The sequence below is a fragment of the Budorcas taxicolor genome, chromosome 10 (genome assembly GCF_023091745.1).
Source record: "Budorcas taxicolor isolate Tak-1 chromosome 10, Takin1.1, whole genome shotgun sequence".
Taxonomy (NCBI): domain Eukaryota; kingdom Metazoa; phylum Chordata; class Mammalia; order Artiodactyla; family Bovidae; genus Budorcas; species Budorcas taxicolor.
This window is the reverse complement of record NC_068919.1, coordinates 85059448-85073115: the sequence shown is the minus strand read 5'-3', so window position 1 is coordinate 85073115 and position 13668 is coordinate 85059448. Positions and strand designations below refer to the sequence as shown.

The following is a 13668-nucleotide window of genomic DNA, read 5'->3' as shown; positions in this document are numbered from 1 at the left end:
GTGGAAATATTAATAGTGTCTCCCGACTGTGTTTAAGGATTCAGTGAGATAATAGATAGGTTTTTGGCCTAGCACATGGTGTATACAAATAATCAATAACTGTAATTTCTTCCACAACCCAACACTGACATAGCTGTTCCTTCTCCATCTAATTTTCTCACTGTTTCTCAAGTAACCACAATTTATTTATTTTTAACTTTTATATTGTTTTTCTAATTTATGGAACATGGAATCCCTGTGAACCAAAGTAGAGAAAACTTAAAGCGTGTAAATATTTCCCTCAAGCCATACATGCCACTCAGACGTGCAAGACTTCTCTGTGCTGGGAAGGATCAATCAGCAGTAGCCAGGCAGGTGTCTGCCAGTAGATTTATAATTACCTTTGAGGTACTTGCAGTACAAAAGAATGACGAGAAGCACCAGGTTAGAAGGAAAGATCCCAGGGGTCTGATTCAGCCAAGAGAAGAGAATTCTGCTTTAGGCTAATATTTTGGAGAAATCCCTTAGCCGGAAATAAGCATGGTGCTACTTGTTGCACAGTATACTGCTGACTCGCCATTAGTATGATGAAATATTGAGACCAATTTCCAGAAATCGTTCATTAGAGTCCATTTTATTTCTCGGTAGTGATGTTTGGACACCCCCCTCTCCTCTGTTTCCTTTCTTTCCATTTTTTCCACAGGGTCTGTCATTTCCACCCATTGCATTATTTAGCCTTTTTTCTTTATTACTTTTGTCAGCACACTTTGAGTTAAGGTAGATATTCAAAGGCAAAGTGCCAACCCTATGACGGGTGCATGAAGGTAGATGAGCCTCCAGTATTTGGGAGAGGAGTTATGAAATGGCTGATGAAGTAAGATTAGTACCGCCCTCATGAATGGGACACAGGTTAACTACAGAGCTTATGGTTGAAGCACATTAACCATCTGTGTCTCCTGCCCTTTGCTTTTGTTTCCAAGGCAAAAAGCCCTCTCAGGTTGGAGGGGAGCCATGAGCCGATTCCTGAACGTGTTACGAATCTGGCTGATGATGACGTCCATCATAGCCGCGGGTCACTCGCTGCAGAGCTTCCGAGACCACACCTTTCTCTATGAAAAGCTCTATACCAGCAAGCCAGACCTGGGTAAGAAAGCAAAGACCTGCATCCTTTGTGGGAGTGGCCTCAATGATGGTCCCCAGACCGGGCTGTACATCACAATAACTGCAAAAAACTAAAACCAAACAAAGCACAGGGGGCCAATTCCCTGTCCAGACCTAATTACTGAATCTCTCACCCCCTGGATGCGTCACAGGAAGTTCTTTTTAGAAACTTCCCAGGTGATTCTGATTTTGCCTAAGCTAGTGATCCTAAGCCACTGCGTGGTGGATAACAATTGGTCCATTTTGCCCGCAAGCTTCTCTGAATACCTTTCCCTTCATTTTACACTGCCCTTGGCAGCTGGTCTGTACAAATACCATTACAAGGACATGTGAGGAAACAGACTTCTGATGACTCTGATACCTGATGAGGAAATCATGAAGAAGGTTTTCCTGTTGCTTCCTTCAAAAATCAGGTCATGTGGCGTATGGTTTATACCCTACATTGCATATGGAGAATTACTAATCCAAGGTCTTCTCAAACCATGACACAGATCCTGAAAAGATACCAAAATCCTTCCAGGTTGGTTTCCCACATGAACTTCCACAGGCCCACGATGGCTTTCCCCAGCATCCTGAGCCTCTCTGCTGGAGAGTGGTTGCACATTTCAGCTTGTGCTTCCTTCCTTTGATACGTGGGGTGGCTTGAGCTGCAGCACCATTTCATAGTAGGGACAATTCTATGTCACATTTATAGGTAACCCAGATTCCGGTTCTTACCTAGTTCACATTTCTGCAGCATCTGGGTATTAAATGAAAGTAAGAAGGCTAAGGCTCACTTTGAACAAAGCTCAAGTATAATAGGCTTAGAAAAGTGGGTGGAATCATTCTACTTTTCACCCTCCAGTGCTGTCCTCTGGTGGTCCAGGAACTCTGTATAGATTCACAGGGTTTTTGAGGTCATCTGTCCTAGCCCTTTGAATTTAAAATTGAGACAGAAAAGCCCAGAGGTTATGTGATTTGTCGAAGGGCAAATAGGTGAGCAGAACTGTGTGTGTGTGTGCTTCTGCAGGCCTGCACGCACACACAGCTCGGAAACAGGTCCCTCGTGACCTTCTGGGACTTTGCTGGTGATAGCAGGAGCCTGGAGCATCCAGTAGAAGAATTGCTCCTGATGCCTACTCTGGTTAGCATTACTGAGATACTCCATTTTCAGTTCTCACTCATAAAGAGATGTATAGAAATAGAAAAGAGAAATTTCTTGTCGTTTCATCAGAAGCGCTATCAAAATGCTTTATAAAGAATGTAAAAAGAAAAAAAAAGAATCTAGCTCTCCAGGACTAACTGCTATATTTTAGTTTGGGATATTTTTCTCAAAATGACTACCATCTAAAGATCTTTGGGGTTGTGAATTTAGTGTTGCTGTCTGGTTTTCCAAAGGCTGGAAAATCCTTAAAGGAAAATCCTGAAAGACATTTTGGTTGTGAGTCTTGTCCCTTAAAATTTCTCTTGCTCAGGAGACCAGGAAAGGAAGTATCCTTGCTTTTCACCATAGATCAATACCGGTACATTAAAATCAACAAGGCAAGGCTTTCAAAAATACCAGGGGTGTCCTGGGCCCACCTCCATAGCATATGATTTAACTGATCTGGTATCCAGGTCTTGGTAATTTTGCAAAATTTCGTCAGTTGGGTCTAATAAATGCCCAGGGTCAAGAAGCACTGTTATGATGGACTATGATTTAAACATTCTGGACAAGACATTTAACACAGCAGTGCCAGAATGAAGCTAGCAAGAGCAGAGTGGCCCCGGCTAACACGGAGCTTTGTTCCCTTCCCGCACGCACAGTATACCAGCCTCGTTAGGGCTTCATTCACATGATATAGATCTGAATTCAGGAGATCCAGGGACCTGGGTCTCTTAAAGACCAGGTGTGGGTGTCTAGACAGGGCTCAGTATTTCTGTGTTCTCTCCTGTATCAGCCTCACTGAAAGTCTGACCTCCTAGGCATCTTGCATTGACAGCCTGCTTGCCACCGTGTTCCCCCACACTTATCCTGATTCAGATTCACTTGCTTCACCAACACCAGAGCAGATTCCAGGCAGACCGGTAAACCACTAACCCAGGAATAACCGCCAAAGTGGGCTGTTTGTTAGGTTTCTACTCTTGGAATTCGCCCATCCAACTGTAGGCATTTGAAAAGGAGGTGAACCAGTTTTCATTCTGGAATTCTTTCCATTCCTTCTAGTTCCCACGTGCAGCATCAGAGCCTGTACTTTGCCCAGCCAAGGGGATTGCAGGCTCAGCTCTCTGACTCCTCCAGTGAAGCTGGAGGAGTTTGGAGGGAACCCTGACACACCCTTTTCAACACTCCTGCTTGTTTCTGCTGCACAGTGAATGGCCTCCAAGCTCGGACCTTTGGAGTCTGGACGCTGCTCTCATCAGTGGTTCGCTGCCTCTGTGCCATCGACATTCACAACAGAACGTATGTAAAGGAGGGAAGAGCATCTCCCTGTGTTGGCAATGGGTGCTGAGCAGAGCCATTGTGTTCCTCCCTCGATGACTTGTTTATCCTAAAAATCAACATGGCAAGGCTTTTGAAAATACCAGGGGTGTCCTGGGCCCACCTCCATAGTATATGATTTAACTGTTCTGATATCCAGGTCTTGGTAATTTGATAAAACTTCTTCAGTTGATTCTAATAAATGTCCAGAGTCAAGAAGCACTATTATGATGGACTATGATTCCATCATATGGCCTATGATTTGATATAGTAACCTAGGATGTGAAGATAAAAGATTACTAGGTACCATTCCTTCCAGGGCTAGAAAACATCACAGGCCTGAAGGTTTTTAAGCTTAAAAATCTTTGAAATGAACACAGCAAACTGGTTATGTTGTGATTCAGTGGCCTGCATCATATCCCTCTTCCTTTACTAACGTGTCAGCCTTTCTTCTACTAAAGAGGTAGCGTGCTTGCTGTTTTTAGAGAGGCCATGGCATGCCTATGCTCACATTCCTCCTTGAGAGGCAGGGATGGACAGAAATCACGATCCATGATGTCATGAGCTCATCAGTAAGTGGTTGTGTGTTTACACAGAGTCATGAAGGGAGGGTCACAGAGAACCGAGGACTCCTGTATTCTGCCTCTTCAGAGGACTCACACAGACTGTGTGCATGTGTGCGTACACACTCATGTCCAACTCTTCGACCCCATGGACTGTAGCCCACCAGGCTCCTCTGTCCATGGTATTTTCCAGGCAAGAATATTGGAGCAGGTTGCCATTGCCTGCTCCAGGGGATCTTCCTGACCCAGGGATGGATCAAACCTGCATTTCTTGAGTTCCTGCATTGGCAGGCAGATTCTTTACCTCTTTGCCATCTGGGAAGCCCTCATACAGACTGCTGCTGCTGCTAAGTCGCTTCAGTCGTGTCCGACTCTGTGCGACCCCATAGACGGCAGCCCGCCAGGCTCCCCCGTCCCTGGGATTCTCCAGGCAAGAACACTGGAGTGGGTTGCCATTTCCTTCTCCAATGCATGAAAGTGAAAAGTGAAAGTGAAGTCGCTCATACAGACTAGTGTGGAACAATTGCAGGCAGTTGCAGCCCCTGGGCTAGAAAGTGTTGCAATCTAAACTGGCCTCTGGAGGGGGCTCGAGCTTTCTTCCCGCAATCTAGGTGGAAACTGCTCAGGTCCCCAAGTGAGGCCACCAAGAGTGTCATACTAAAACACTTCTGTGTTAGCCAGACTCTCAGCACCTGGGCAAGATAGGAGATGGTGATATTTATTGAGCCCCTCTTATTATACCACATGCTTCCCCCATGACATTGATTAAGTCTTCTCCTAGTAGCCCTGGGAAGCAGTGATTTTTGTTTTTGATTTTGTAGATTTGCGTATTAGAGACTCGATTCATTTAAATTGACGAAGACCAGGACAAGTGGGATTTGAGGGCTGTTAGCACTGTGATCTATTCATCTTTATTTTTTCGTTTTTTTGAACCTGAAACTATGGTTTACTTGTTCTACATTGACGTATACTTTTGGAAGTAGCATGCTGCTGCCGCTGCTGCTGCTAAGTCACTTTAGTCCTGTCCGACTCTGTGCGACCCCATAGACGGCAGCCCACCAGGCTCCCCCGTCCCTGGGATTCTCCAGGCAAGAACACTGGAGTGGGTTGCCATTTCCTTCTCCAATGCATGAAAGTGAAAAGTGAAAGTAAAGTTGCTCAGTCGTGTCTGACTTAGCGAGCCCATGGACTGCAGCCTACCAGGCTCCTCCATCCATGGGATTTTCCAGGCCAGAGTACTGGAGTGGGATGTCATTGCCTTCTCCATGGAAGTAGCATGGTTTAGTGGAAACGCTCTGAGGCCCAAGAAGGAAAACTGGAAAATAGGCTCTGGTCTCATTTCTATTGGTAACTAGGTTTGAAGCAGCAGGTTCATTATAGACCTTCTCTGCATCTCAGTCCCTTCATGTATAAAATGAGACTTGTGTATCCTCTCAGGGTGACTGGGAGGGAGTAAGGGGTGCATAATCATTTTAACGACCTTTACCATGATGAAGAATTACTGACAAGTAGAAGGGGTGTATATTTCTTTGTTGTGCTTTGAGGATGAGCCGAGACAGCTGAGACTTATCTTTACCTCTTTTACCCATTCATTACCCCTTCACCCAACACAGGACAGCCAGAAATGCTGACTTCTATTTCCAACCTTTTTTTTAAACCCTGGGATTTTAGTCCATGTGCTTCTGATATGCTCTCTGATTCTATCCCCTCCCTAACCAGAAACTTGAAATCAATTCCCAGCTGTTCTTACTTTCTGAGACAGTCTGTATTCTGCCCATTTAATGTGTATTTCTCTAAAGAAACCTATTTTCACTTAAAAAAAAAAGACATCAACCCCATACATACATGTTTACTAAGTATGTAAAAATATGCATAGGAATGATAAAAATCAATCTTAAGATGTTAGTTCCTTTGGGGGAGAAAGGAGGCAGGACAATGGGATCAGGGTGGAAAAGGATCCACAGGAAGGTTTGATTGAAATCTGTAATATTTTATTTCTTAGGAAAAGTATCTGAAGCAAAAATGTCAAGATAATGAGATTTGATGGAGTAGGGTATTGGTTCAGTTCAGTTCAGTTGCTCAGTCGTGTCCGACTCTTTGCTACCCCATGAATCGCAGCACTCCAGGCCTCCCTGTCCATCACCAACTCCCAGAGTTCACTCAGACTCTCATCCATCGAGTCAGTGATGCCATCCAGCCATCTCATCCTCGGTCGTCCCCTTCTCCTCCTGCCCTCAATCCCTCCCAGCATCAGAGTCTTTTCCAATGAGTCAACTCTTCGCATAAGGTGGCCAAAGTACTGGAGTTTCAGCTTTAGCATCATTCCTTCCAAAGAAATCCCAGGGCTGATCTCCTTCAGAATGGACTGGTTGGATCTCCTTGCAGTCCAAGGGACTCTCAAGAGTCTTCTCCAACACCACAGTTCAAAAGCATCAATTCTTCGGTGCTCAGCCTTCTTCACAGTCCAACTCTCACATCAATACATGACTACTGGAAAAACCATTGCCTTGGGGTAAATTCTATTATGTATGATTTTTTGTATTTTTGAAATATTTCATAATTTGTGAATTTCAGAAAGAAGAAATATACCAGCTATCAAAGTGGTCCATCTTCCTATAACTTCTGTCTTCTCTACCTTCTTGTCAAAACTGAGGAACGAATTTTTCTGTGAGGTTATCACTGTGTCCTCCCTCTGACCATTTTGCTAGGTTAAGATGCAAAGTATCTTAAGATGCAGGCCATATTGCAAAAGCATCTAAAAGCCCCAGAAAGTCCCTTGCTACCCATTCCTCATTCATGCCCTTCATTCGGTGGCATCCATCAGATGAGCACTGACCAGCCCCTGGCTAGACAGGTGCAAAGCGGGCTTGGACTAAAGACAATTTGAGCAAGTAGAATATGGAAATGCGATTGATCCAAAATCATCTACACTGCCTAAGAATGCCACACCCCAGACTCTGCTTTGCTATCACTGGTTTCACCACCTTGCTAAGACTTGCAAAGGCACTCTGCTGGGTCATTCTCCTTGATTTAGCAGCTCAACACTTCAGTTTTGCCCTAGACATGAGGAAAATTGATGTGATCAAGCATCCAGGTCTTTCGCAGGACCAAGTCTCCTTTTTCTTTAGCCATAGTCATTTCCTGGGTTTCGATTTGTGTGTTTCAAGTCTGACCACTTCCTCCGCACTGAACGAGCTGAACCTTCCGTCCCGTTTCTGTCTGTTTCCCTGTAGGCTCTACTACGTCACGCTCTGGACCTTCTTCCTTGGCATGGGGCACTTCCTCTCTGAGTTGTTTGTTTTTGGGACCATGGCTCTCATGATTGTCAACCTGGCAATCCTCACGGTGGCAAGTAAGCATCGAGTGACCCTGGAACTCCCACAGGAGCCGTCCCAGCTCTAAGGACAAGCCTTATACAACTAATCTAAGAAAGCATGGTGCTTAGGTCAGCCCCTAATCTTGTCTATCTGTATTTAAGGTATCTCAATCCTGGGCATGCTAGTGGGGCTCTGGCAGCTAGAAGCAGAACCAGGATCCAGACAGAAGAAGAGAAACTGAGGCCAACATCCCCACGTCCAAGACTTCATCTCCGGCCTTTGCTTGAATCTTCCGTCCCTATGATCTTCAATTTCATTTCTGCTCCATCATCCACTTCTAGCCTTTCACATTTGGGTTTTTTTTCCTTTAATTTAAAATTTAAGATATAACATGCATATAGGAAGTCAGTACCATTTAAATTTATGTAAAGAATCATTTTAGAATGAGTCCTCTGTACCTCCATCCAAATCAAGGAACTGCCAGTATATCCAAAGCCCACTGTGTACACTTCCGCAACCCACAGCCTCTTCCAGGACCGTTTTTCCAGCCTTCGGCTTTTTCCTTTTATTTTTAACTGTCGACTATTTTAACATAGAGGAAACAGCTGCATGAGCATGGAAAGAGCACTGGAGCCCAAGGACAAGGCACTGGAGCAGACGGCTGCCATCCAGACACAGCCCTGAGCCCCTCCACATTGGCAGAACCCTCAGGCACAGAGTATAGATTCGAGAACCCATTCACTACTTCAGCAAGTGTTTACTGAACACTTACTCCATGCCAGACACTTGGGAAGGGAACATGAATGACCCAGGCAATGTCCCTGTAGTCAAGAATCAGACTGTCAAGCCCACACCTGAAAGAACGACCCCAGGCAGTGCTAAGACTCTAGAAAACCAGGTACCGTGATTCGGAAGAGGAGGGAGGTACAGAACCTAGATCACTGGGAAAAGCCTCTCTGAGGAGGTGGGATCTGACTTGAGTCACAGACATCATGTGTCTTCATATGTGAGGCAGTATCTAGGGCAGACCTAGCTGCACTTAGTCTTGTTCAAGGACTAAGGTCACTGAACTACAGAATGGTGATGTTCCTCAGTGGAAGGCAGGAGTTGCAAAAGGAGCAAGGGGCTTGTGAAGGGCATTCCCAACCAGTTAAGGCTCTTCAGGTGAAAGGAACAAAGTCTTCCTTAAACTAGCTGAAGCGATGAAGATAACATTGGCTGACAAAACTGAACAGAGGATTGTAGGCTTCAGGAATGGTTTGATCAGGACTCAGTTCCATTTCTCTGGAGTTCTTTTGACTCTGCCCTCCTGCATTGGCTTCATCCACAGGCTGGCTTCCTTTATGGTACCAAAAGTGGTTATAGCAATTCCAGGCCTCATGTCCCCTCCTCAAAAAAGAGCTCCATGGTATGAACTGTCTTTCCCTTATCAGCCATTGTAGGAGGCAGTAAGAAAAGCAGTGATCTTACAGAGAGTTAATGTTCAGGTGGCAGTCTGCAGGGAGCCCACCTCAGAAAAGAATGAATGAAAGCACAAGACATATGGATCTCATCGGCGTGCCTCGAGGAAGTGTGATTCCTGATAAATAAAGGCAAGATCCCGGAGGATCTACAGATGATACAGGGTATTTGGCAGATACTCTGGCTATTCGGTTTCTCAAACAGCCCGGGCTTGGCCCCTTCCCAGGTGATTTAAAGTGGAATCCTACTGTTGTTTGTCCGCCTAAGGATTGCTGACAGATAGGATCAGAGTGCCCCAGACGCAGTCAGCTCGCTAGAGAAGAAATGTCCAGGAAAGCGATGACTGCAGCCCATTCTCGTAACGCACATAAGGTGAATGCCTTACGAAGGGGAGAGTGACAGGAAGGGGAGCAATCCAGAGCTGCAGAAAACAGCACTGGGTTCCGGCCCAGACAGTCTGCTGCACGAGTGCTGTGCTTGTAGAGCAGACACGCCAGCCACCCTGGGAGATAAGCCAGAAACCACAGTGGGCTCCTGGCAGCAGGCACCCTCGGGTGGCGCTGTCCTCGCTTGGCAGCAGGCACACTGTCCTCGAGTGGACGCTGTGTGGAAAGCAGTCCTAGTCCCGTGTTAGGCACTGAGTTGCAGTCCCCAGATAGGCCAGGTGTAACCTCTGCAGCCTCATTTTAAAAATAACCCAGTCGATGGCAACGTCTATGCAGCAGAGGACCACCTCTCATGGTATGGAGCCCCCACCCCTCCTTCCCATTCCCACCCCCAAAGCTGTCTCTGCCCCACAAATGATAAGGCAGACCACATGGAGAATCTATCACTGCCTTGATCATCCGATATTAACAAGTAGAAAATGACTAATTATGTTTTTAAAATGAAACAATGGTTTCAGCAAGCATTTTGTTTATGCATTTTAAGGGACTGAAGAGTAAACACTTTGGCCTCATCAAAAAGTGAAAAACCATCACTGTCCACTTCCCTCCCAGCCCTAACTCGGTCCTCCTACCAGAAGTTTGACTTTGCTTATGTACAGAGGATCTGTGCACACAGACACAGACACCGCGGGCTCACCTCGGGTCCTGGCCCAAGCACCGCTGCCACGCAGGCAACTCCAAGGCACTGAGGCCGAGGCAGTGGGCACAACTAAACAGCACAGGTGTCTTGATTACAGAGCTCAGGGTACAGGAGAACTGGCACAAACGTCTTATTTTGAGGCAATTCTCCCCAAGCCGTTGAGTACAGCCAGATGCAGGCAAGGCATGAGTGGTCAGCTTGGTCTGGTTGAAAGGAGTCCCTTTAAATTCAGGGTGTCTGAGAAAGGATTGTTGCTGGAGAAGGGGTGAGGAGAGGGTTTGGGGCTGCAAACACTGTCCCCACCAGAGGTGGACACGCTTACCTAATCCAGCAGACCCGAGTCCCATCAAGGCCCCCCACTCCTTCTTTCCTTTCACCTCTCGGGAGACCCTTGGAGTTCTCGGGGGCAATGATCTAGGTGAGTTTGCAGTGAAGGACACAGACCATGGCCTGGCTTGCCCTTCCTCTGGAGGACATCTCCCTAGAGAGGGGCTGGAGCAGGAAGGTGAGGCAGCAGTCAGGACTGACTCCAGGATTCTCTCTGCTCCCCCAGCTCCCAGAACCTGCAGGGGGAGGGCAGAGCCCCAACCTGTGTGGTGGAAAGGGCATCCCCCCCACAGAGATAGGGCAAGCTCTGGAGTGACTTCCAGGAAGCAGAGCGCTGTCCTCCAAGACACAGATGTTCCTCCTAGTTCCCCCAGAAGCTGCTCAGGTGAAGGCTGTGGGGCTGGCAGGCAGAGCTGTGCTGGCTGGAGAGGTGGGGGTGGTCTGAGTCCCCCAAGTTGCTCCTCCGCTCTCTCAGAAATGCTCCTCTTAGACAGTGGTGGGGGCTTTGTTGCTCTTGCTGTCCTTCTCCTCCTCCCCCTCCTGGGGTTTCTACAAGACAGACAAGGAGACAGCCCTTGGGGTGAAGAGGCAGGGACTCCACCCTGCTGAGTATCTGCCTGCCTGTGTGTCTGGAATCCAGGGGAAAGACCAGAGTCCCAGGCATTCAGCATCCCCAACTGAACAAAACAAGGACAGGGGCTCCGGTCACGCACAGTGCTCCCCAGACACACACACCATCACGACAGGAGCAAAGGAGGAGCGAAAAGGTCAGCCTTCCAGGACACCACAGCCTCCAGGGACCATCTCACTGTGAGTGCCACTGAGCTCCGGTCACCCTCCTCCCCTTCTGACAACCTCGCCCCACCTGGATGGACCTCCACGTGCCTGTGGAAGGGCCAGATCTGCACCCCCTCAGGAGTGCTGACTACCCCTAGTCAGGGGCAGCCCCCAGGGGAGGAAAACAGTTACCACGTGTGTGGAACAGACGCACAGTGAACTGTTACAAAGACAGGATGCGGTATGGCTCACAGTATGTATATACTAATATAGCTCCCCAGAGAAGAGGAGGCTTCGGCTCTTTGTCATCAGAGTTCTTGGGGACGATGGCTCAGAATTAGAAGGTATTCAGGGTCACACTTGTTACCTGGATGGGATTAATATGCCCTGAAGATTATGCTCTGAGGCCTCTAAGTACTAACTGCCAACTTGGGCGTTTGTCTGCTGTTTTAGGAACACTTTGCTTCTTCCCTCAGGGGCTCATCTCGCTCCCAACAAGGCCTCAAGCACGGGCCGAGCCCCACACAGCTCTGACCATCGAGGCTGGCGAAGCATATGCAGGCCACGTCAGCTGGAGGAAAAGCTTTCTTTCTCAGAACATTCTAAAGGCAGCCTGTTCAGAGGCTACAGCAGTAGATCCAGCTTCTAATTGTCTATCTTGCTACTGTTTTGGCTAAGAATCTCAGCCCGAACCCCGAGACGCCCTCGTTCAGCAGCCAGCAGCCGATTTCCACTGTTCAGTCCATCTCCTCTCTTTGACACACTCATCACACACACCTGCCTCCTCCAGTGCCATCACCTTGAAATCACAACCAAACAAGGCTTATGTCTCTTATGGCAGAAAACTACCAACTGGCAGAAGATGCACACTGTCTTCCTCAAGGTGGCTCATGAGCCCCCAGTTAGAAGTTCTGGTTCTTTCTGCAAATGACCCACCTCACTGATCAGAAAACGCACCTCTGGCCCGATGCGCTCCCTGCCCTGTTGTTCCCTGGCGCTGAGGCTGAAGTCCTGGGAGGGTCTGCAGGTCCCACTCACACCCACCACCTCGGTGGGGAAATGACGGCTCCTTCACGATGCCCTCTGACAGCCCTGACTCCCCTGGGCCCAGCCCCGCGTGACTCTGACCCCCGTCCCACCAGCCCCCCCAGGTGCATCCAGGACAGCACCGTGAGCCTGCACCCACTGGCCTCCTGGCCCGACTCGCGCTGCTTGCCGCAGTCCACACGCACAGGACTGAGCCCTCACCGCCTGCTGGATAACAAGCCTGGCCCACGGGGGCAAGGAACTGCCTGCGAGACAAGGAAATGTGGGACGACATAAGTAGCAAACAGGAGGAAATGGACGTGTACATGGGGACGTGCGGTTGGGGGGCAGTGGCGTAGAAAGGCTGTCAGACTCTCCTGCAGAAACAAGCAGGGTAGAAAGCCCAAAGAGAGGGCTGCCCGGGCAGTTCAATGGTTAAGATTCTGTGCTTCCGCTGCAGGGGGCATGGTTCTATCCCTGATCAGGGAAGTTTGCATGCTGGGTGGTATGGCCAAAAAGATAAAAAACTCAATGGCATAAGCATATCCATAGAAAACACTGGGAAATGACTAAAATGTTACTAGATTATCTCTGGGCAGTAGGACTATAGGCAACCTTTACTTTTGTCTCTCTGCCTGTATCTGCCCAGGAAAACACAGATTATAAACTAAACATAGTAAAATCTTATCACTTGACACAATGCATCACATTGCAAATTGAAATATTTTCAAGAGGAATCTATCCTGTTTTTTCTCAAGTACCTTTACTCCAGGTTCAGGATATAGTCACCAAAGTTCCCAAATCACATGTTTCCTCATCAGTGGCTCAGAGACAAGCCCATCTCCACAGGGGTGATGGCAGGGTTCTCACAGACTCCTGAGAAGACCGCCCCTATTTCAGGCTTTCCCTGTGTCCCCACTGAACGTCCTGTCCCAGGCGCCTTGCCCCACCTGCTCCCTGCCAACTCCAGAGCATAAGATCAGAGGACAAACAAGGAACTAAAGATTAGCATCCATGAGCCAGCACATGTCCTTAATATACCTCTTTTAGACACCATTTTTGCTTGGGGAAATTGTCAAGGATTTTCAAAATTATATATACTCAGCATTGGCCTCATACATTGCTGAAGCAATGTCCATTGGTAGTACTGACAGACCTTCCGACAGGACAATCTGGCAATACACAGGAAAGTGTGAAAAATGGGCATGATCAGCCCAAGTCAACCTCAGCCAAATTTCCGCAATAAACACTTCTGATTTGGGGGGGAAAGAAGATGCAGGTTTTCTTGTTTTTTGCTTTTTAGCTCTAGGTAAAGTAGACTCGGTGTTCTAACAGTGGATCCCCAGGAGTAAAGAGGAGTAAATGTCACATACAGGTGCATTGAAATAACCGTGTTCATCTGAGACACTTGGACTTCCAGGAATGCCTGGATTGCTGGCTGAGATTTCCATCTTGGATCTTTCCATCACGGGTAGCTCCAGGGATGAACAGCAAACTGACTGTCATTGAACAACTCAGATTCATGGTCAGT

At 47.6% G+C, this 13668-nt stretch overlaps 1 protein-coding gene across 1 annotated transcript; it reads left to right on the top strand.

The window, feature by feature from the left end:
• Window positions 1-990: 990 nt before the first annotated feature.
• On the top strand, window positions 991-7701 carry LOC128054657 (ergosterol biosynthetic protein 28 homolog). The gene is made up of 4 exons (XM_052647304.1): window positions 991-1123; window positions 3472-3562; window positions 7377-7495; window positions 7622-7701. Exons 1-4 carry the CDS (start codon window positions 991-993, stop codon window positions 7699-7701), a joined length of 423 nt encoding a protein of 140 aa, XP_052503264.1.
• Window positions 7702-13668: the final 5967 nt, after the last annotated feature.

Excerpts from the sequence above, each read along its gene's own strand:
- LOC128054657 (XM_052647304.1), top strand. The coding sequence starts at position 991 with ATGAGCCGATTCCTGAACGTGTTACGAATCTGGCTGATGATGACGTCC. Across the intron at positions 1,124-3,471 it reads TACCAGCAAGCCAGACCTGG|TGAATGGCCTCCAAGCTCGG; the intron begins GTAAGAAAGCAA and ends TCTGCTGCACAG. Across the intron at positions 7,496-7,621 it reads GGCAATCCTCACGGTGGCAA|GTATCTCAATCCTGGGCATG; the intron begins GTAAGCATCGAG and ends TCTGTATTTAAG.